At 43.8% G+C, this 25,021-nt stretch overlaps 1 protein-coding gene across 1 annotated transcript; it reads right to left on the reverse strand.

Moving 5' to 3' along the window:
• Positions 1 to 1,591: 1,591 nt before the first annotated feature.
• Positions 1,592 to 24,738, reverse strand: LOC112229187 (hippocalcin-like protein 4). The gene is made up of 5 exons (XM_042310188.1): positions 24,580 to 24,738; positions 3,539 to 3,715; positions 2,625 to 2,743; positions 2,048 to 2,144; positions 1,592 to 1,790 (listed from the first exon to the last, which is right to left on the reverse strand). The coding sequence occupies exons 2-5, from the start codon at positions 3,698 to 3,700 to the stop codon at positions 1,593 to 1,595; spliced, it is 576 nt and encodes a 191-aa protein (XP_042166122.1). The 5' UTR covers positions 3,701 to 3,715; positions 24,580 to 24,738; the 3' UTR covers position 1,592.
• Between the last annotated feature and the right edge of the window lie 283 nt (positions 24,739 to 25,021).

Here is a 25,021-nt window from a genome sequence, read left to right on the forward strand (position 1 = left end):
GAGTGCACGACAACACCATCGAGAGCATTCTGACCGGTTGTATTACCGCCTGGTACAGAGGTTAGTGCGAACGGCCCAGTACATCACTGGGGCCAAGCTTCCTAACATCCTGGACCTATATACTAGGCGGTGTCAGATGAAGGCCCAAAAACTGTGAAAGACTCCAGTCATACAAGTCACAGACTGTTCTCTCTGCTACCGCACGGCAAGCAGTACCGGAGCACCAAGTCTAGGACCAAGACGCTCCTCAACAGCTTCTACCATCAAGCTATAAGACTGCTGAACAACTAAGCTAATCGAATGGCCAATCTGACTATTTACAATGTACATTTATTGTGCTACCATTTGATTGAATCGTTTGTTTTAACTTTATTTGATTTAGTAAATATTTTATTAACTATATTTCTTGATGAAGTGCTTGTAAGTATATTATATAAATATAACGGTAAGTTCTGCACCTGTTGTATTCGTCGCATGTGACATATACCGTTTGATTCAATTTGATTTGATTTATCTCTCTCCCCCCTCTCTCTCTCATTCTCCCCCCTCTATCTCTTTATCTCCGTCTCTCTCTTTCAAATTCTCAGTCGGTCTCTCTCTTTCAAACTCTCATCTCCCCTCCAAGAGTGTCTTTATTATGTCACAATGTCTGGTCCCACAACCTACCCCTCGCCATCTCTCCCTACTCCCTCACTCTACCAGTCTCTCCATCCCTCCCTACTCCCTCACTCTACCAGTCTCTCCATCCCTCCCTACTCCCTCACTCTACCAGTCTCTCCATCCCTCCATACTCCCTCACTCTACCAGTCTCTCCATCCCTCCATACTCCCTCACTCTACCAGTCTCTCCATCCCTCCCTACCCTGCTCTCCTCCATCTCTACTCCCTCACCCTACCAGTCTCTCCATCCCTCCCTACTCCCTCACTCTACCAGTCTCTCCATCCCTCCCTACCCTGCTCTCCTCCATCTCTACTCCCTCACCCTACCAGTCTCTCTGTCCTGCCCTACCCTGCTCAACTCCATCTCTACTCCCTCACTCTACCAGTCTCTCCATTTCTCTTTACTCCCTCACCCTACCAGTCTCTCCTCTATCTCTACTCCCTCACTCTACCAGTCTCTCTGTCCCTCCCTACCCTGCTCAACTCCATCTCTACTCCCTCACTCTACCAGTCTCTCCATTTCTCTCTACTCCCTCACCCTACCAGTCTCTCCTCCATCTCTACTCCCTCACCCTACCAGTCTCTCCATCCATACGTTTGCAGATCCTACAGCAGAAATAGAGATCCCCCACCCAATATCAATTGGCAAAAATATTACAATGAGAGGTCAAACTTGCCATCTCCCTCCTCCCTCCCTCCCTCCCTCCCTCCCTCTCCTCCCCTCCTCCCCTCCTCCCTCACCTCCTCCCTCCCTCACCTCCTCCCTCCCTCTCCTCCTCCCTCACCACCTCACCTCCTCCATCCCTCACCTCCTCCCTCCCTACTTCCCCCTCCCCCCTCACCTCCTCCCTCCCCTCCCCCCCCCTCACTCACCTCACCTCCTACCTCCCTCCTCCTCCCTCCCTCACCTCCCTCCCTCACCACCTCCCTCCTCTATTTCTGCATGTCACACTGTAGCAGTAGGACGATGGAGGGATCACTCTTGGCTGCCTCTTTGAACTCCTCCAGCGTGATCTCATCATTGTGATCTTTATCCATCTTGGAGAAGATCTTATCCACTCGCTGCTGAGGAGTCAGCCCATCCTCGTTCATACGCATCATTATCACAGTGCCAACCATCTTGTAGATTGCCTGAGAGAGAGAGAGAGAGAGAGAGAGAGAGAGAGAGAGAGAGAGAGAGAGAGAGAGAGAGAGAGAGAGAGAGAGAGAGAGAGAGAGAAAGAGGAGGTCAGTAAAGATGGAATGGGGCATTCGCTGGACCAATATGCACACAAAGTAAGTTGTCATAGACACACACACACACACACACACACACAGTAAATGCACACACATGCATACACACAAGTATGGAGACAAGCACACTCAAAGACACACAGAAACACACAGACCTCTATGATCTCCAGCATCTCCATGCGTGTGATCTTGCCGTCTCCGTCTAAGTCGTACATGTTAAAGGCCCAGTTGAGTTTCTGCTCAAAGGTCCCCCTAGAGGTGATGGAAAGAACTGGCAAATAGAAATACACAGGTGTGTGTGTGTGTGTGTGTGTGTGTGTGTGTGTGTGTGTGTGTGTGAGTGTGTGTGTGTGTGTGAGTGAGTGACTGAGTGTGTGACTGAGTGTGTGACTGAGTGTGTGACTGAGTTTGTGAGTGTGTGACTGAGTGTGTGAGTGAGTGACTGAGTGTGTGAGCGAGTGTGTGAGTGAGTGTGTGATTGCTGAGTGTGTGAGTGAGTGTGTGCGTGACTGAGTGTGTGAGTGTGTGAGTGAGTGTGTGAGTGAGTGTGTGAGTGAGTGTGTGTGTGAGTGTGTGAGTGTGTGACTGAGTGTGTGAGTGAGTGTGTGAGTGAGTGTGTGAGTGAGTGTGTGAGTGAGTGAATGTGTGAGTGACTGAGTGAGTAGTGTGTGAGTGAGTGTGTGAATGTGTGAGTGACTGAGTGAGTGTGCCCACCCGTGTTATGGATCGTACCTCGAGGTGATTGACAGGGCACAGATAAACTCCCGGAAGTCGATGGTCCCGTCCCCGTTCTTATCGAAGGTCCGGAAGGCGTGCTGGGCGAACTTAGACGCGTCGCCGTACGGAAAGAACTGCATGAGAGAAAAATAAAAAAATACATGTCACACAGTGTTGGTCACTGGAAGGCTAATCAAATAGCCTTAGTCCCAAATGGCATTCTATGGGCCGTGGGCGAAGAGACTGTCCTACATAGGTAATAGAGGTCCATTTGGAACGCAGATATGAATGGATGATGTTGCACATTCTAAACCAACCCCCAAAAATCCCTCCACTCCAAATGACTTTCTTCCTTTAGATAGTTTGCTTTGAGTATGACAGCAGGAACGCTTTAGGAAGGCCATCTACCACTGTCCTCCATCGTTTCTCTTGTTCCCCCCCCCCCCCCACCACCCCACCAATTCACTGCTATTTCCTCTTCAACCCACTTGTCCCCTATCTCCCTACGAATAATCACCATCTGTTTCCTTCCTCATCCCTCCCTCTCCTCTCCTCCCTCTCTTCCTCACCTTGACATATAGCTGTTGGAACTCCTCTAGGTTCAGTATACCAGTGGGACAGTCTTTAAGTCCCTCCCTCACCTTGACATATAGCTGTTGGAACTCCTCTAGGTTCAGTATACCAGTGGGACAGTCTTTAAGTCCCTCCCTCACCTTGACATATAGCTGTTGGTACTCCTCTAGGTTCAGTATACCAGTGGGACAGTCTTTAAGTCCCTCCCTCACCTTGACATATAGCTGTTGGAACTCCTCTAGGTTCAGTATACCAGTGGGACAGTCTTTAAGTCCCTCCCTCACCTTGACATATAGCTGTTGGAACTCCTCTAGGTTCAGTATACCAGTGGGACAGTCTTTAAGTCCCTCCCTCACCTTCACATATAGCTGTTGGAACTCCTCTAGGTTCAGTATACCAGTGGGACAGTCTTTGAGGAAGCCTTTGTACCACTGCTTGAGCTCAGCCTCGTTGAACTCAGTACTCTTGGTGAGGTCATCCAGAACCTCTGGTGCCAGCTTACTGTTTCCTTTCCCCATCACAAAGTCTCCTCTCTGGAGAAATAAACAAGAGACACAACGAATCAAGCAATGATTTAAACAATCAATGTTAACACTTCCTTTTAGAGGATCCTTATTGCGTAAGTCATTACTGTTATGCGATTTTTATGAATAATGACTAAATTATGTATACATTTAAATCAGAACTATAACTAAACAGAATACTACTATGTTACTGTATGGATGTATGAATCTTATTATAATCATAATACTGAATATAGTAGTTTTAGTCAAGAATTAGAACAAGGACTTTCTGTTCCTTGTTAGAAACGAAAGGAGCTATCGTCAGACCGGCTGGAATACTGTGTTCCTTACAGGACATCCTGTCCCCACCCAGGGAGGAGAGAGACCTTGGGCTCGTAGTAGATTGTTAAACAGGTGGCAGACAATGTGAGAAGACTTGTGAACTATACTGCCATTGTATCTGAGAGGAGGAGAGACATTTATGTCGAAATGTGAGGTATATAAACTTAATGTACATGGTATTATGAGCAGCGCTCTCGAGAATAAATGCTATTGGCTAATCTTGGTAGACTGGTCTCTGTCTATTTTATGCAAATAAGGATCTTACAAATTCTTAGAAACAGACAGAGTGATTTAAATTGAATTGGTTAATGAACAGATATAGAAATTGTTAAATTCCTTCAACAATTACACTTAACCAGTATTGGAGTTAAACTGTAACCATTCACAGTGCAATAATACCAATGTAATTGGTAGTAAATACGGTCTGTAATTACAGAAGTTTAACAACGAATGCTTGTTATCATGCATAAATACAAATGGGCAGGTTTCCACTAAATTCACCAGCTTATTGTTTTCGCTTCTTCTCAGCTGCATCCGATTCATTTAACAACTGTGACAAAGGTTGGGGTCCCTCGTGGATGCGCTGGGTGTCTGAGAGATTATGCCCAATAGACTCTAATTACTTAACCATGAATGTGCACTGTTCAAAATATATCTCCGGTTGACGTTGTTGCTAGCACTTGCCCCACCCCAAAAAATAAAGCGATCCGTCTGAGTTAACTTGGTTGAGCTTTACGAAAACGGATCTAATACGAGAAATACACTATTTCAAAGCATAGCACAGCTTCTAAAAGGACCATGCAAGTAATAAACAAACACACAAGTGTTTATGTTTCCCTAAATACAATGTAGTTACCCGTACAGTAGGTGGAGGCACGCATCTTTAACGTTTGTTTTGCTGAACCGCCATAATACCAGAGAAGAAGAATAATTTGTTTGTTTTCTAAGCAGTTTTGAGTTGTGTCCTATATTGACAGTGAAATGTGGCTAGCAAGTGATAAATGAACGAAGGAGTACACCACAGAGGACATGTAATATCTGCAGAAATAAAATGTTATTACTAGCTGTTACACAGGATATAGCAACTTCTATTTAACTACTTAGACCTATTGCTCATTAACAAGTGACAATACCTACAAACAATAGATGAGCTTTGACTTTAGTCAACTTTATTTGCAACATGTAAAAATACCTAAAAATGTATTATTACTAAAATCATTAGGATTTTTTTTATTGTTAGATTGATAATTAGATTAGATTTAATATAGATATAAAATAAAATAAGTATTCTCCTGGTGACTCAAATCTGTAGTCTATAGTATGGTGAGTAGCCTAGATAGTAGAGACTAGTGAGTAGCCTAGAGAGTAGAGACTAGTGAGTAGCCTAGATAGTATAGACTAGTGAGTAGCCTAGATAGTAGAGACTAGTGAGTAGCCTAGATAGTAGAGACTAGTGAGTAGCCTAGATAGTATAGACTAGTGAGTAGCCTAGATAGTAGAGACTAGTGAGTAGCCTAGATAGTAGAGACGAGTGAGTAGCCTAGATAGTAGAGACTAGTGAGTAGCCTAGATTGTAGAGACTAGTGAGTAGCCTAGATAGTAGAGACTAGTGAGTAGCTTAGATAGTAGAGACTAGTGAGTAGCCTAGATAGTAGAGACTAGTGAGTAGCCTAGATAGTAGAGACTAGTGAGTAGCCTAGATAGTAGAGACTAGTGAGTAGCCTAGATAGTAGAGACTAGTGAGTAGCCTAGATAGTAGAGACTAGTGAGTAGCTTAGATAGTAGAGACTAGTGAGTAGCCTAGATAGTAGAGACTAGTGAGTAGCTTAGATAGTAGAGACTAGTGAGTAGCCTAGATAGTAGAGACTAGTGAGTAGCCTAGGTAGCTAATTTAGAAAAACGGTATTGTCTATTTCAAGTAACAATAGAAATCAAAAACTCTGTCTCTGTCTCTGTCTACAGTTCTACAGTTCTACAGTTCTATAGTTCTACAGTTCTATAGTTCTATAGTTGTACAGTTCTACAGTTCTATAGTTCTATAGTTCTACAGTTCTACAGTTCTACAGTTCTATAGTTCTATAGTTGTACAGTTCTACAGTTCTATAGTTCTACAGTTCTATAGTTCTATAGTTGTACAGTTCTACAGTTCTATAGTTCTATAGTTGTACAGTTCTACAGTTCTACAGTTCTATAGTTCTACAGTTCTACAGTTCTATAGTTCTATAGTTGTACAGTTCTACAGTTCTATAGTTCTATAGTTCTACAGTTCTACAGTTCTATAGTTCTACAGTTCTATAGTTCTACAGTTCTACAGTTCTACAGTTCTATAGTTCTACATTTCTACAGTTCTACAGTTCTACAGTTCTACAGTTCTATAGTTCTATAGTTCTACAGTTCTATAGTTCTACAGTTCTACAGTTCTACAGTTCTATAGTTCTACAGTTCTACAGTTCTATAGTTCTACAGTTCTACAGTTCTATAGTTCTACAGTTCTATAGTTGTACAGTTGTACAGTTCTATAGTTGTACAGTTCTATAGTTCTATAGTTCTACAGTTCTACAGTTCTATAGTTCTACAGTTCTACAGTTCTATAGTTCTATAGTTCTACAGTTCTATAGTTCTACAGTTCTACAGTTCTATAGTTGTACAGTTCTATAGTTCTATAGTTCTACAGTTCTACAGTTCTACAGTTCTATAGTTTCTCTGTCTTCACATGTTTCTTTCTTCCATGTTGGAGTCTGAAACCTTGTGGTAGAAAAGAATGTATGACAATTTAGACATTAAGTAACCCTATACTGGTTGTCATCATCATGTTGCTTCATATAGGTTCGGCCTATAGCTTGCTAGGTCTAGCTAGCTACCTAGTTAGTTCTTGTGTTATCCAGCTAGCTATTAAAGTGCATGCTAACACCAAAGATTTTTATACCTAACCCTATATAGACCAGCCCTTGTTATTTCCAATGGGAAGCTAGCGAGTCAAGTGGGCAGAGCCAAGCACGAGCTAGCAGGATCCTATTGGCAGGTTCTAGCATGTATTTGTATATTTATACCATATACATATACCTACCATATACACTAACCTTCCTCTCCCTACCATATACACTGACCTTCCTCTCCCTACCATATACACTGACCTTCCTCTCCTCACCATATACACTGACCATCCTCTCCCTACCATATACACTGACCATCCTCTCCCTACCATATACACTGACCTTCCTCTCCCTACCATATACACTGACCTTCCTCTCCCCACCATATACACTGACCTTCCTCTCCTCACCATATACACTGACCTTCCTCTCCCTACCATATACACTGACCTTCCTCTCCCTACCATATACACTGACCTTCCTCTCCCCACCATATACACTGACCTTCCTCTCCTCACCATATACACTGACCTTCCTCTCCCTACCATATACACTGACCTTCTTCTCCTCACCATATACACTGACCTTCCTCTCCCTACCATATACACTGACCTTCCTCTCCCTACCATATACACTGACCTTCCTCTCCTCACCATATACACTGACCTTCCTCTCCCTACCATATACACTTACCTTCCTCTCCCTACCATATACACTGACCATCATCTCCCTACCATATACACTGACCTTCCTCTCCCTACCATATACACTGACCTTCCTCTCCCTACCATATACACTGACCTTCCTCTCCCTACCATATACACTGACCTTCCTCTCCCTACCATATACACTGACCTTCCTCTCCCTACCATATACACTGACCTTCCTCTCCTCACCATATACACTGACCTTCCTTTCCCTACCATATACACTGACCTTCCTCTCCCTACCATATACACTGACCTTCCTCTCCCTACCATATACACTGACCTTCCTCTCCCTACCATATACACTGACCTTCCTCTCCCCACCATATACACTGACCTTCCTCTCCTCATCATATACACTGACCTTCCTCTCCCCACCATATACACTGACCTTCCTCTCCCCACCATATACACTGACCTTCCTCTCCTCACCATATACACTGACCTTCCTCTCCCTACCATATACACTGACCATATACACTGACCTTCCTCTCCCTACCCTATACACTGACCTTCCTCTCCTCACCATATACACTGACCTTCCTCTCCCTACCATATACACTGACCTTCCTCTCCTCACCATATACACTGACCTTCCTCTCCCTACCATATACACTGACCATCCTCTCCCTACCATATACACTGACCTTCCTCTCCCTACCATATACACTGACCTTCCTCTCCCCACCATATACACTGACCTTCCTCTCCTCACCATATACACTGACCTTCCTCTCCCTACCATATACACTGACCTTCTTCTCCCCACCATATACACTGACCTCCCTCTCCCCACCATATACACTGACCATCCTCTCCCTACCATATACACTGACCTTCCTCTCCCTACCATATACACTGACCTTCCTCTCCCTACCATATACACTGACCTTCCTCTCCCCACCATATACACTGACCTTCCTCTCCCTACCATATACACTGACCTTCCTCTCCCTACCATATACACTGACCTTCCTCTCCCTACCATATACACTGACCTTCCTCTCCCCACCATATTTGGCGGAAACTCCAACCAGCTGCTTCTCATTTACACTTCAATGGAAATATCTGCGCCTAATATCTGGGCCTAATATCTGGGCCTAATATCTGGGCCTAATATCTGGGCCTAACAATAATAAGTTAGTTAGTGTTTAGCTCGATTGAAAAGGAACTGATGTTCCTCATAGTTTCTGTTGACACATGTAGCTAGCTAACGTTAACATGATGGGTGCTCCATTTGCATCACCTGCAATGAGGGACTTTTATTATGAAGGTGAACTGTAAATTACACTGTTGTGGCTAATTGTTATTGTGGCTAGCTTCACACAAAGGTGTTCCCAGGAAGCTAGCTAGTTAGTTAATGAGTAGAAACCATAGCATAGCTATTTGCCAGCTTTAGTTTAGGTAACTTAGCTAGCTAGCTAGTCAAGGTGAGAAAACTAACTAACTAGCTTGCTAGCTAATACAAACAAAACTCAAAAGATTGCATGGAAAATCTATAGAACATGCTATGGTAACTAGTTAACTAGCCTAGTTGGTAGAACATGCTATGGTAACTAGCTAGCTAGCCTAGTTGGTAGGACTAACAAAGGTGCGAGCAAAAATTTTCGTCTGTCCTCGACAGCAACATTGACTACCGAGTTCAAACTGCCTCTGGAAGCAATGTCAGTACAAGAACTGTTCGTCAGGAGCTTCATGAAATGGGTTTCATGGCCGAGCAGCCGCACACATGCCCAAATTCCGAAATGCGCAATGACAAGCGTCGGCTGGTGTGGTGTAAAGCTCACCGCCATTGAACTCTGGAGCAGTAGAAACGTGTTCTCTGAAGTGATAAATCATGCTTCTCTATCTGGCAGTCCGATGGATGAATCTCGGTTTGACGCACACCAGGAGAAGACTGCACAAATGCATAGTGCCGACTGTAAAGTTTGTTTTTCATGGTTCGGGCTTGGCCCTTTGTTCCAGTGAAGTGAAATCTTAACACTACAGCATACAATTACATTCTAGACGATTCTGTGCTTCCAACGTTATGGCAACAGTTTGGGCAAGGCCCTTTCCTGTTTCAGTATGACAATGCCCCCGGGCACAAAGCAAGGTAAATACAGACACGGTTTGTCGAGATCGGTGTAAAATAACTTGACTGGCCTGCACAAAGCCCTGACCTCAACCCTATCGAACACCTTTGGGATGAATTGGAACGCCGACTGCGAACCAAGCCTAATTGCCCAACATTAGCCCCCAAACATTAGTGCCTGACCTAACTAATGCTCTTGTGGCTGAATGGAAGCAAGTCCCCACAGCAATGTTCCAACATCTAGTGGAAAGCCTTCCCAGAAGAGTGGAGGCTGTTATAGCAGCAAAGGGGGGACCAGCTCCATATTAATGCCCATGATTTTGGAATGAGATGTTCAACGAGCAGCTGTCCACATACTTATGGTCATGTAGTGTAGCTAGATGCCAAAGTTCCCCATAAGCGATGTCCACACAACGTCAGTGCTGAAAAGCAAATTGGAGAAGGGCTGTCAATTCTACGAGTCATTCTATTTAACCGATTACGAAGGTATGAATACTTAATATTAACAGCCAACTAGCTATCTAGCTAGGCTAGCCCAGTTGTTACCAGCAGCAGCACCAGCGTTAGCCGGCTCGCTAAACTAGTAAACAAAACAACCAAAATGAATTTACTACCTTGCGATCTAAGCAGAGTTGTGTCAATGAGTAGATCGGTTCTCAGTTGGCTAAGACATATCACAGGGTTTGTGCAGGCTGAAATATGTTGTGTTTGGATGCTATCGGCAGCTGTGTAAACTAGGTACCGTATATTGAGGTGTAAACTAGGTACCGTATATTGAGGTGTAAACTAGGTACCGTATATTGAGGTGTAAACTAGGTACCGTATATTGAGGTGTAAACTAGGTACCGTATATTGAGGTGTAAACTAGGTACCGTATATTGAGGTGTAAACTAGGTACCGTATATTGAGGTGTAAACTAGGTACCGTATATTGAGGTGGAAACTAGGTACCGTATATTGAGGTGGAAACTAGGTACCGTATATTGAGGTGGAAACTAGGTACCAGTACTTAAAACGCTGAACCCCTTTTTGTAACATATAGTACGAATTAGATTTGTACCATTTTTATTTGTTGCAAGATGTGACATATCATATGACATGAATGATGTAGTACACAATTTGATGACATAGTACACCAAAAACGAGGACCACTTTTGGCTCAGGAGCACCACTTTCAAAACTACTGTCTGAAATTATACAAACACTTGAGAGTGCATCTTTAAGTAAAAATACTTTAAAGCACTACTTAATTATTTTTGAGTTATCATTACCGTACATATTTAAATTGTACTCCACTACATTCTTAAATTAACTCATGTACTGTTTACTCCATACATTTTCCCCAACACCCGGAAGTTCTCATTACATTTGGAATTCTTAGCTGGACAGGAAAATTGTCTAATTCACACACTTATCAAGAGAACATCCCTGGTCATCCCTACTGCCTCTTATCTGGTGGACTCACTAAACAGAGAACATCCCTGGTCATCACTACTGCCTCTGATCTGGAGGACTCACTAAACAGAGAACATCCCTGGCCATCTCTTCTGCCTCTGATCTGGTGGACACACTAAACAGAGAACATCCCTGGTCATCCCTACTGCCTCTTATCTGGTGGACTCACTAAACAGAGAACATCCCTGGTCATCCCTTCTGCCTCTGATCTGGAGGACTCACTAAACAGAGAACATCCCTGGTCATCCCTACTGCCTCTGATCTGGAGGACTCACTAAACAGAGAACATCCCTGGTCATCCCTAATAGCCTCTGATCTGGAGGACTCACTAAACAGAGAACATCCCTGGTCATCACTACTGCCTCTGATCTGGAGGACTCACTAAACAGAGAACATCCCTGGTCATCCCTACTGCCTCTGATCTGGAGGACTCACTAAACAGAGAACATCCCTGGTCATCCCTACTGCCTCTGATCTGGTGGACTCACTAAACAGAGAACATCCCTGGTCATCCCTACTGCCTCTTATCTGGTGGACTCACAAAACAGAGAACATCCCTGGTCATCCCTACTGCCTCTGATCTGGAGGACTCACTAAACAGAGAACATCCCTGGTCATCCCTACTGCCTCTGATCTGGAGGACTCACTAAACAGAGAACATCCCTGGTCATCCCTAATAGCCTCTGATCTGGAGGACTCACTAAACAGAGAACATCCCTGGTCATCACTACTGCCTCTGATCTGGAGGACTCACTAAACAGAGAACATCCCTGGTCATCCCTACTGCCTCTGATCTGGAGGACTCACTAAACAGAGAACATCCCTGGTCATCCCTACTGCCTCTGATCTGGTGGACTCACTAAACAGAGAACATCCCTGGTCATCCCTACTGCCTCTTATCTGGTGGACTCACAAAACAGAGAACATCCCTGGTCATCCCTACTGCCTCTGATCTGGAGGACTCACTAAACAGAGAACATCCCTGGTCATCCCTACTGCCTCTGATCTGTTGGACTCACTAAACAGAGAACATCCCTGGTCATCCCTACTGCCTCTGATCTGGAGGATTCACTAAACAGAGAACATCCCTGGTCATCCCTACTGCCTCTGATCTGGAGGACTCACTAAACAGAGAACATCCCTGGTCATCCCTACTGCCTCTGATCTGGAGGACTCAATAAACAGAGAACATCCCTGGTCATCCCTACTGCCTCTGATCTGGAGGACTCACTAAACAGAGAACATCCCTGGTCATCCCTACTGCCTCTGATCTGGAGGACTCACTAAACAGAGAACATCCCTGGTCATCCCTACTGCCTCTGATCTGGAGGACTCACTAAACAGAGAACATCCCTGGTCATCATACTGCCTCTGATTTGGTGGACTCAATAAACAGAGAACATCCCTGGTCATCCCTACTGCCTCTGACCTGGCAGACTCACTAAACAGAGAACATCCCTGGTCATCCCTACTGCCTCTGACCTGGCAGACTCACTAAACACAAATGCGTGTTTTGTAAATGATGTCTGAGTGTTGGAGCCCCTGGCTATCCATAATATATGTATACAGTGCAATGGGAAAGTATTCAGACCCCTTGACTTTTCACACATGTTATTACATTACAGCCTTATTGTAAAACTGATTAAATAGTTTTCTTTCTCTCATCAATCTACACACAATTCCCTATAATGACAAAGCAAAAAACATTTACGTAAGTATTCTGACTCTTTACTCAGTACTTTGCTGAAGCACCTTTGGCAGCGATTACAGCATCGATTCTTCTTGGGTATGACGCTACAAGCTTGGCATACCTGTATTTGGGGAGTTTCAAATCAAATCAAATCAAATCACATTGTATTTGTCACATACACATGGTTAGCAGATGTTAATGCGAGTGTAGCGAAATGCATGTGCTTCTAGTTCCGACAATGCAGTAATAACCAACAAGTAAGCTAACTAACAATTCCAAAACTACTGTCATATACACAGTGTAAGGGGATAAAGAATATGTACATAAGGATATATGAATGAGTGATGGTACAGAGCAGCATAGGCAAGATACAGTAGATGGTATCGAGTACAGTATATACATATGAGATGAGTATGTAAACAAAGTGGCATAGTTAAAGTGGCTAGTGATACATGTATTACATAAGGATGCAGTCGATGATATAGAGTACAGTATATACGTATGCATATGAGATGAACAATGTAGGGTAAGTAACATTATATAAGGTAGCATTGTTTAAAGTGGCTAGTGATATATTTACATAATTTCCCATCAATTCCCATTATTAAAGTGGCTGGAGTAGAGTCAGTGACATTGACAGTGTGTTGGCAGCAGCCACTCAATGTTAGTGGTGGCTGTTTAACAGTCTGATGGCCTTGAGATAGAAGCTGTTTTTCAGTCTCTCGGTCCCAGCTTTGATGCACCTGTACTGACCTCGCCTTCTGGATGATAGCGGGGTGAACAGGCAGTGGCTCGGGTGGTTGATGTCCTTGATGATCTTTATGGCCTTCCTGTAACATCGGGTGGTGTAGGTGTCCTGGAGGGCAGGTAGTTTGCCCCCAGTGATGCGTTGTGCAGACCTCACTACCCACTGGAGAGCCTTACGGTTGAGGGCGGAGCAGTTGCCGTACCAGGCGGTGATACAGCCCGCCAGGATGCTCTCGATTGTGCATCTGTAGAAGTTTGTGAGTGCTTTTGGTGACAAGCCGAATTTCTTCAGCCTCCTGAGGTTGAAGAGGCGCTGCTGCGCCTTCTTCATGATGCTGTCTGTGTGAGTGGACCAATTCAGTTTGTCTGTGATGTGTATGCCGAAGAACTTAAAACTTGCTACCCTCTCCACTACTGTTCCATCGATGTGGATAGGGGGGTGTTCCCTCTGCTGTTTCCTGAAGTCCACAATCATCTCCTTAGTTTTGTTGACGTTGAGTGTGAGGTTATTTTCCTGACACCACACTCCGAGGGCCCTCACCTCCTCCCTGTAGGCCGTCTCGTCGTTGTTGGTAATCAAGCCTACCACTGTTGTGTCGTCAGCAAACTTGATGATTGAGTTGGAGGCGTGCGTAGCCACGCAGTCGTGGGTGAACAGGGAGTACAGGAGAGGGCTCAGAACGCACCCTTGTGGGGCCCCAGTGTTGAGGATCAGCGGGGAGGAGATGTTGTTGCCTACCCTCACCACCTGGGGGCGGCCCGTCAGGAAGTCCAGTACCCAGTTGCACAGGGCGGGGTCGAGACCCAGGGTCTCGAGCTTGATGACGAGCTTGGAGGGTACTATGGTGTTGAATGCCGAGCTGTAGTCGATGAACAGCATTCTCACATAGGTATTCCTCTTGTCCAGATGGGTTAGGGCAGTGTGCAGTGTGGTTGAGATTGCATCGTCTGTGGACCTATTTGGGCGGTAAGCAAATTGGAGTGGGTCTAGGGTGTCAGGTAGGGTGGAGGTGATATGGTCCTTGACTAGTCTCTCAAAGCACTTCATGATGACGGAAGTGAGTGCTATGTGGCGGTAGTCGTTTAGCTCAGTTACCTTAGCTTTCTTGGGAACAGGAACAATGGTGGCCTTCTTGAAGCATGTGGGAACAGCAGACTGGTATAGGGACTGATTGAATATGTCCGTAAACACACCGGCCAGCTGGTCTGCGCATGCTCTGAGGGCGCGGCTGGGGATGCCATCTGGGCCTGCAGCCTTGCGAGGGTTAACACGTTTAAATGTCTTACACACCTCGGCTGCAGTGAAGGAGAGACCGCATGTTTTCGTTGCAGGCCGTGTCAGTGGCACTGTATTGTCCTCAAAGCGGGCAAAAAAGTTATTTAGTCTGCCTGGGAGCAAGACATCCTGGTCCGCGACTGGGCTGGATTTATTCCTGTAGTCCGTGATTGACTGTAGACCCTGCCACATGCCTCTTGTGTCTGAGCCGTTGAATTGAGATTCTACTTTGTCTCTGTACTGGCGCTTAGCTTGTTTGATAGCCTTGCGGAGGGAATAGCTGCACTGTTTGTATTCGGTCATGTTACCAGACACCTTGCCCTGATTAAAAGCAGTGGTTCGCGCTTTCAGTTTCACGCGAATGCTGCCATCAATCCACGGTTTCTGGTTAGGGAATGTTTTAATCGTTGCTATTTCTCCCATTCTTCTCTGCAGATCCTCTGTTCTAACAACAGAGAGAGAGAGACATGTTCTAAGAACAGAGAGATAGAGAGAGACCTGTTCTAAGAACAGCGAGATAGAGAGAGACCTGTTCTAAGAACAGAGAGATAGAGAGAGACCAGTTCTAACAACAGAGAGAGAGACCTGTTCTAACAACAGAGAGAGAGACCTGTTCTAACAAGAGAGAGAGACCTGTTCTAACAAGAGAGAGAGACCTGTTCTAACAAGAGAGAGAGACCTGTTCTAACAAGAGAGAGAGACCTGTTCTAACAAGAGAGAGAGAGACCTGTTCTAACAACATAGAGAGAGAGACCTGTTCTAACAACAGAGAGAGAGACCTGTTCTAACAAGAGAGAGAGAGAGAGACCTGTTCTAAGAACAGAGAGAGAGACCTGTTCTAACAACAGAGAGAGAGAGAGAGAGAGACCTGTTCTAACAACAGAGAGAGAGACCTGTTCTAACAACAGAGAGAGAGAGAGACCTGTTCTAACAACAGAGAGAGAGACCTGTTCTAACAAGAGAGAGAGAGACCTGTTCTAACAACATAGAGAGAGAGACCTGTTCTAACAACAGAGAGAGAGACCTGTTCTAACAAGAGAGAGAGAGAGAGACCTGTTCTAAGAACAGAGAGAGAGACCTGTTCTAACAACAGAGAGAGAGAGAGAGAGACCTGTTCTAACAACAGAGAGAGAGACCTGTTCTAACAACAGAGAGAGAGAGAGACCTGTTCTAACAACAGAGAGAGAGACCTGTTCTAACAAGAGAGAGAGAGACCTGTTCTAACAACAGAGAGAGAGACCTGTTCTAACAAGAGAGAGAGAGACCTGTTCTAACAACATAGAGAGAGAGACCTGTTCTAACAACAGAGAGAGAGACCTGTTCTAACAAGAGAGAGAGAGAGAAACCTGTTCTAAGAACAGAGAGAGAGACCTGTTCTAACAACAGAGAGAGAGAGAGAGAGACCTGTTCTAACAACAGAGAGAGAGACCTGTTCTAACAACAGAGAGAGAGAGAGACCTGTTCTAACAACAGAGAGAGAGACCTGTTCTAACAAGAGAGAGAGAGACCTGTTCTAACAACAGAGAGAGAGAGACCTGTTCTAACAACAGAGAGAGAGAGACCTGTTCTAACAACAGAGAGAGACCTGTTCTAACAAGAGAGAGAGCGAGACCTGTTCTAACAACAGAGAGAGAGAGAGAGAGACCTGTTCTAACAACAGAGAGAGAGAGAGAGACCTGTTCTAACAACAGAGAGAGAGAGAGAGACCTGTTCTAACAACAGAGAGAGAGACCTGTTCTAACAACAGAGAGAGAGACCTGTTCTAACAACAGAGAGAGAGAGACCTGTTCTAACAACAGAGAGAGAGACCTGTTCTAACAACAGAGAGAGAGACCAGTTCTAACAACAGAGAGAGAGACCTGTTCTAACAACAGAGAGAGAGACCTGTTCTAACAACAGAGAGAGAGAGACCTGTTCTAACAAGAGAGAGAGACCTGTTCTAACAACAGAGAGAGAGAGAGACCTGTTCTAACAACAGAGAGAGAGACCTGTTCTAACAACAGAGAGAGAGAGACCTGTTCTAACAACAGAGAGAGAGACCTGTTCTAACAACAGAGAGAGAGACCTGTTCTAACAACAGAGAGAGAGACCTGTTCTAACAACAGAGAGAGAGACCTGTTCTAACAAGAGAGAGAGAGAGACCTGTTCTAACAACAGAGAGAGAGACCTGTTCTAACAACAGAGAGAGAGACCTGTTCTAACAAGAGAGAGAGAGAGACCTGTTCTAACAACAGAGAGAGAGAGACATGTTCTAACAACAGAGAGAGAGAGACCTGTTCTAACAACAGAGAGAGAGAGACCTGATCTAACAACAGAGAGAGAGACCTGTTCTAACGAGAGAGAGAGAGAGAGAGAAAGAGAGACCTGTTCTAACAACAGAGAGAGAGAGAGAGAGAGAGAGAGAGAGAGAGAGACATACAGAGAGGAGGAAGGATGCATCACTATAGAAACAGAGCCCACCTCAGCGATGGTTCAAACAATCTAATTTAAGATCACCCTACATGTAGAGCCTGGAGACTTACACAGGGGATGGACAGCGCGGGGAGGGTGTGTCTCTCTGTCTGAGATATGTCTCCCAGGTCTCTCTATGGTAGCTAAGCATGGATAACATCTCCCAACATTTTATCTGTCCATACAATTGTTTCATATTATTTATGATTTAATTATGACTTGTTTTGTTTATGTCCCAAATGGATCCCTATTCCCTATATAGAGCACTATTTATGACCAGAGCCCTATTCCCTATATAGTGCACTACTTATGACCAGAGCCCTATTCCCTATATAGAGCACTACTTATGACCAGAGCCCTATTCCCTATATAGAGCACTACTTATGACCAGAGCCCTATGTGTAGTAGTGCAGTATATAGGGAAGAGGGTCCCATTTAGGACACCCCTTCTGACAACTAAACACACACCAGCCAGCATCTCACACATGACAAATAAACACACACCAGCCAGCATCACTACCTGACAACTAAACACACACCAGCCAGCACCAGCCAGCATCACACACCTGACAACTAAACACACACCAGCCAGCATCACACACCTGACAACTAAACACACACCAGCCAGCACCACACACCTGACAACTAAACACACACCAGCCAGCATCACACACCTGACAACTAAACACACACCAGGCAACTAAACACACACTAGCCAGCATCACACACCTGACAACTATACACACACCAGCCAGCACCACACACCTGACAACTAAACACACACCAGCCAGCATCACACACCTGACAACTAAACACACACCAGCCAGCATCACACACCTGACAACTAAACACACACCAGCCAGCATCACACACCTGACAACTAAACACACACCAGCCAGCAACACACACCTGACAACTAAACACACACCAGCCAGCAGCACACACCTGACAACTAAACACACACCAGCCAGCAGCACACACCTGACAACTAAACACACACCAGCCAGCATCACACACCTGACAACTAAACACACACCAGGCAACTAAACATACCTGACAACTAAACACACCTGACAACTAAACACACCTGACAACTAAACACACCTGAGAACTATACACACACCAGCCAGCATCACACACCTGACAACTAAACACACCACTGACAACTAAACACACCTGACAACTATACACACCTGACAACTAAACACACACCTGGCAACTAAACACACCTGACAACTAAACACACACCTGACAACTAAACACACCTGACAACTATACACACCAGACAACTAAACACACCTGGCAACTAAACACACCTGACAACTAAACACACCTGACAACTATACACACCAGACAACTATACACACCAGACAACTATACACACCAGACAACTATACACACCAGACAACTATACACACCAGACAACATCCAACAACAGACAACTAAACACACAACTGAAAACTAAACACACATCAGACAACTAAACACACCAGACAACTAAACACACCTGGCAACTAAACACACCAGACAACTAAACACACCAGACAACTAAACACACCTGGCAACTAAACACACCAGACAACTAAACACACCAGACAACTAAACACACCAGACAACTAAACACACCAGACAACTAAACACACCTGACAACTATACACACAACTGATAACTAAACACACAACTGATAACTAAACACAAACCCGACAACTATACACACACCTTACAACTAAACACACACCTCACAACTAAACACACAGCTGACAACTAAACACACACCTGCGAGCATCACACACCTGACAACTAAAAACACACCAGCCAGCATCACACACCTGACAAATAAACACACACCAGCCAGCATCACACACCTGACAAATAAACACACACCAGCCAGCATCACACACCAGACAACAAAACACACACCTGACAACTAAACACACAACTGATAACTAAACACAAACCCGACAACTATACACACACCTGGCAACTAATCACACACCTGGCAACTAATCACACACCTGACAACTAAACACACACACACACCCACAGATATATACAAAGACATGCACACACATGCACAAGGTCAGACAGACAGACAGACAGACAGACAGACAGACAGACAGACAGACAGACAGACAGACAGACAGACAGACAGACAGACAGACAGACAGACAGACAGACAGACAGACAGACAGACAGACAGACAGACAGACAGACAGACAGACAGACACCCAGAAGATTGCACCAAAATCAACCATTTATCGAATCATCAAGAACTTCAAGGATAGCGTTTGATTTGTCGTGAAGAAGGCTTCAGGGCGCCCAAGAAAGTCCAGCAAGCGCCAGGACCGTCTCCTAAAGTTGATTCAGCTGTGGGATCGGGGCACCACCAGTACAGAGCTTGCTCAGGAATGGCAGCAGGCAGGTGTAAGTGCATCTGCATGCAGTGAGGCAAAGACTTTTGGAGGCTGGCCTGGTGTCAAGAAGGGCAGCAAAGAAGCCACTTCTCTCCAGGAAAAGCATCAGGGACAGACTGATATTCTGTAAAAGGTACAGGGATTGGACTGCTGAGGACTGGGGTAGTCATTTTCTCTGATGAAATCCCTTTCCGATTGTTTGGGGCATCTGGTAAAAAGCTTGTCCAGAGAAGACAAGGTGAGCGCTACCATCAGTCCTGTGTCATGCCAACAGTAAAGCATCCTGAGACCATTCATGTGTGGGGTTGCTTCTCAGCCAAGGGAGTGGGCTCACTCACAATTTTGCCTAAGAACACAGCAATGAATAAAGAATGGTACCAACACATCCCCCGAGAGCAACTTCTCCCAACCATCCAGGAACAGTTTGGTGACGAACAATGCTGTTTCCAGCATGATGGAGCACCTTGCCATAAGGCAAAGTGATAACTAAGTGGCTCGGGGAACAAAACACCAATATTTTGGGTCCGTGGCCAGGAAACTCTCCAGACCTTAATCCCATTGAGAACTTGTGGTCAATCCTCAAGAGGCGGGTGAACAAACAAAAACCCACAAATTCTGACAAACTCCAAGCATTGATTATGCAAGAATGGGCTGCCATCAGTCAGGATGTGGCCCAGAAGTTAATTGACAGCATGCCAGGGCGGATTGCAGAGGTCTTGAAAAAGAAGGGTCAACACTGCAAATATGGACTCTTTGCATCAGCTTCATGTAATTGTCCATAACAGCCTTTGACACTTATGAAATGCTTGTAATTATACTTCAGTATTCCATAGTAACATCTGACAAAAATATCTAGACACTGAAGCAGCAAACTTTATGGAAAATAATATTTGTGTCATTCTCAAAACTTTTGGCCACGACTGTATATACAGTATATATATATATATATATATATATATATATATATATATATATAGTGTGTATATATAGTGTGTATATATAGTGTATATATATATATATATATATATAGTGAATATATAGTGTGTATATATAGTGTATATATAGTGTGTGTAAATATAGTATATATATATATATATATATATATATATATAGTGTGTATATATATATATATATATATAGTGTGCATATATAGTGTATATATAGTGTGAATGTGTAGTGTATATATAGTGTGTATATATAGTGTACATAGTGTATATATAGTGTGTATATTTATTGGGCATATATAGGGTGTATATATAGTGAATATATATATATATATATATATATATAGTGTGTATATATAGTGTGCACATATAGTTTGCATTTATAGTGTATATATAGTGTATATATAGTGTGTGTAAATATAGTATATATATATATATATATATATATATAGTGTGTATATAGTGTGTATATTGTGTGTATATAGTGTGTGGATAGGGTGTATATTGTGTATATATAGTGTGTATATTGTGTGTGCATAGTGTGTAGATATAGTCTATATATAGTGTGTATATAGTCTATATATAGTGTGTATATATAGCATATATATAGTGTATATATATAGTGCATATAGTATAGTGTAGTGTATATATAGTGTGTATATAGTGCATATCAATCAAGGAGAACCGGCACGAGACTGCAATGTAAACTCAACCAGTGACCGGTAGCAAGTATTGTGTACATTCCTATACGTGTGTCTACAATAGTGCACTATCAATACGGTGAATGAAATATGCCAACACACACAGCCAATTTCTCCGACATAAACGTGACCATGATACGCTTTGGCCTGTGACATGAGAGCGGTCAATGACGTCGACACGGTCACTGTCTGATCCATAGCAGTCGACCTATCGATCTCATAGGTCTACTGTACTGTGAAGTCACCAGACTACTGGACTTATGATTGGTTCAGTTGCATCAGTCAAAGAACATTTACATTTGAGTGGTTGACTTTCTCAGTTGGTTGAATGGTGCTGGTATCACCTCTACTCTGGTTGAAAGGTGCTGGTATCACCTCTACTCTGGTTGATTGGTGCTGGTATCACCTCTACTCTGGTTGACTGGTGCTGGTATCACCTCTACTCTGATTGAATGGTGCTGGTAGCACCTCTACTCTGGTTGAATGGTGCTGGCATCACCTCTACTCTGGTTGATTGGTGCTGGTATCACCTCTACTCTGATTGAATGGTGCTGGTAGCACCTCTACTCTGGTTGAATGGTGCTGGCATCACCTCTACTCTGGTTGAATGGTGCTGGTATCACCTCTACTCTGGTTGAATGGTGCTGGCATCACCTCTACTCTGGTTGAATGGTGCTGGTATCACCTCTACTCTGGTTGAATGGTGCTGGTATCACCTCTACTCTGGTTGATTGGTGCTGGTATCACCTCTACTCTGATTGAATGGTGCTGGTAGCACCTCTACTCTGGTTGAATGGTGCTGGCATCACCTCTACTCTGGTTGAATGGTGCTGGTATCACCTCTACTCTGGTTGAATGGTGCTGGCATCACCTCTACTCTGGTTGAATGGTGCTGGTATCACCTCTACTCTGGTTGATTGGTGCTGGTATCACCTCTACTCTGATTGAATGGTGCTGGTAGCACCTCTACTCTGGTTGAATGGTGCTGGCATCACCTCTACTCTGGTTGAATGGTGCTGGTATCACCTCTACTCTGGTTGAATGGTGCTGGTATCACCTCTACTCTGGTTGAATGGTGCTGGTATCACCTCTACTCTGGTTGAATGGTGCTGGTATCACCTCTACTCTGGTTGAATGGTGCTGGTATCACCTCTACTCTGATTGAATGGTGCTGGCATCACCTCTACTCTGGTTGAATGGTGCTGGTATCACCTCTACTCTGATTGAATGGTGCTGGCATCACCTCTACTCTGGTTGAATGGTGCTGGTGGCACCTATTCTCTGCTTCACGATGTTCAAGTGCACCTTTTTCAAATAGTGCCACAAAATGGCATGACTCACTAGTGGAGGTTAAGTGGTGATGAGGGCTTGGACATGCACACCTGCATGCACAAAGAGAGATAGAGTAGAATATTGTATGTCTCTATCTACCAAGTAGGATTCTGTATCTTCTATCTACCAAGCAGGATAATGTATCTCTCTTTCTACCAAGTAGAATAGTGTCGCTCTCTATCTACCAAGTAATATACTGTATATCTCTATCTATCAAGTAGAATATTGTCTATATCTATCTACCAAGTATCATACTGTATCTTTCTATCTACCAAGTAGAATAATGTATATCTCCATCTACCAAATAGGATGTTGTCATTCTCTGTCTACAAAGTAGGATTATGTCTCTCTCTATCTACCAAGTAGGATGCTGTCTCTCACTATCTACCAAGTAGAATAATGTCTCTCACTATCTACCAAGTAGGATATTGTCTCTCACTATCTACCAAGTAGGATTATGTCTCTCACTATCTACCGAGTAGAATGATGTCTCTCTCTATCTACCAAGTAGGATAATGTCTCTCTCCATCTACCAAGTAGGATGATGTCTCTCTCTGTCTTAATTTACCCTTACAACCTCTACTACCAGCTTGTAGTGTTCCAGATTGACATTATAGGCTGCATCCCAAATGGCACTCTATTCCCTTTATAGTGCACTAGTTTTGACTAGGGCACATAGAGCTCTGGTCAAAAGTTATGCACTACATATGGAACATGGTTCCCTTTGGGACACACGCATAAATATGGCTATTTTCGGAATGTTCATTAAAGCATGAAGGACATCAAAGCACAGAAGCATGTCTCATGGTGCTTAGTTAATTTCAAAAGGATTTCAGCAGTCTGTTTGTCATGTCCGTGTTCTATGTCCTTACTCTGAGGCAGACTGACATACATCTAACAACATCTTATACATCACGAGTGGCAACACGTCTGCTCATGTTCCCGTCAGTGCGCATTGAAGGGCGAGCAAAAGTATTGTCACCATGGCAATCCATCAGACGCACCTGTTACCGCGTTCCCGTTAAACAGAGAGAGTTTAATTGAAAGAGAGGGAGAGAGAGAGTTGAATTGAAAGAGAGGGAGAGAGAGAGTTGAATTGAAAGAGAGGGAGAGAGAGAGAGTTGAATTGAAAGAGAGGGAGAGAGAGAGTTGAATTGAAAGAGAGGGAGAGAGAGAGTTGAATTGAAAGAGAGAGAGAGAGAGAGAGAGCTGTTGAAAAGAAAATCTGCATTTTGTTAGGGGATAACATAGACGGTCGATCTATCTGTAGATTATGTCCTGGCCTATCATAATATAAGAAAGTAGATCCCACCATGTCACATACGTGAGACCTTGTAGATTTAATTTCGCAATTGTTGATTTTCTTTTGAGTGAATTATTTTACATGTATGATAATTTTTTTGTTGAAATCTACACATTTTGTTGCTCAAAAACATAGTTTTTTTTTTACATTCTTGAAAACGAGAGGGTGCATTTTAAGAGATTTCATCCTGATACATTTCAAATAAATAAATATAGTTAATGTATGTGATACGTCCTATAAATTGCTTTGACAACGGTGGCAATAAAGCATTTGTTGAATTGAATTGAGCCCGAGAGAGAGAGAATGAGTGTGTGTGTGAGAGAGAGAGATACACAGATAGATGTTATGCGCGCAAAGAAAGCTTCAAACGCTCATGCTGCCGATGCCCTTGTTATTGTGTGTGTGTGTGTGCGCGCGCGCGCGCGTGTCACTATGTCCTTCCTTTGACTTGGGTATAATACTCCGCCTATAACATGGTTTGACTATTATGCCATTACACATTTATTAACCATCGTTGCGCAAGAAATTACTATTTAGTTGTCTAGACACTATTGGTAAAAAAATGACAGTTTATCTCTTTTCTTACCTTGAAATGATGTAGAAGACTCGATTCTTCAGAACCTTTACAGACAAATCAATTATTTTACGGTGCTCTTACAATTATTTCTCAAAAGCTCTGAAACAAGTGAAGTCTACTCCAAATCAGCAAGTTTCCCCGTTGCCTCACTCCGTCGTTCGCTCTCTACGTTCCGTTCAGTGAAAATGAATGAATGCATGCGTCCTCTTCGTCAACACATTTGCCTAAGGACCGCCTCATGCCAGCGCCGATTGGGGAGCGAGTCTCAAATAATCATTCTGGACGATGTAATTGGATGATCTGCCTTGTCAATCAAAACAGCAAACTCTGCCAGCGCGTAGCGTCTGTAGCCCTGAACTATTTGCGTTACAACACTACGCCTATATAGACATAATATGACATTTGAAATGTCTTTATTCTTTTGGATCTTTTGTGGGTGTAATGTTTACTG

The sequence above is a fragment of the Oncorhynchus tshawytscha genome, linkage group LG31 (assembly GCF_018296145.1).
Source record: "Oncorhynchus tshawytscha isolate Ot180627B linkage group LG31, Otsh_v2.0, whole genome shotgun sequence".
NCBI classification, from domain to species: Eukaryota; Metazoa; Chordata; class Actinopteri; order Salmoniformes; family Salmonidae; genus Oncorhynchus; species Oncorhynchus tshawytscha.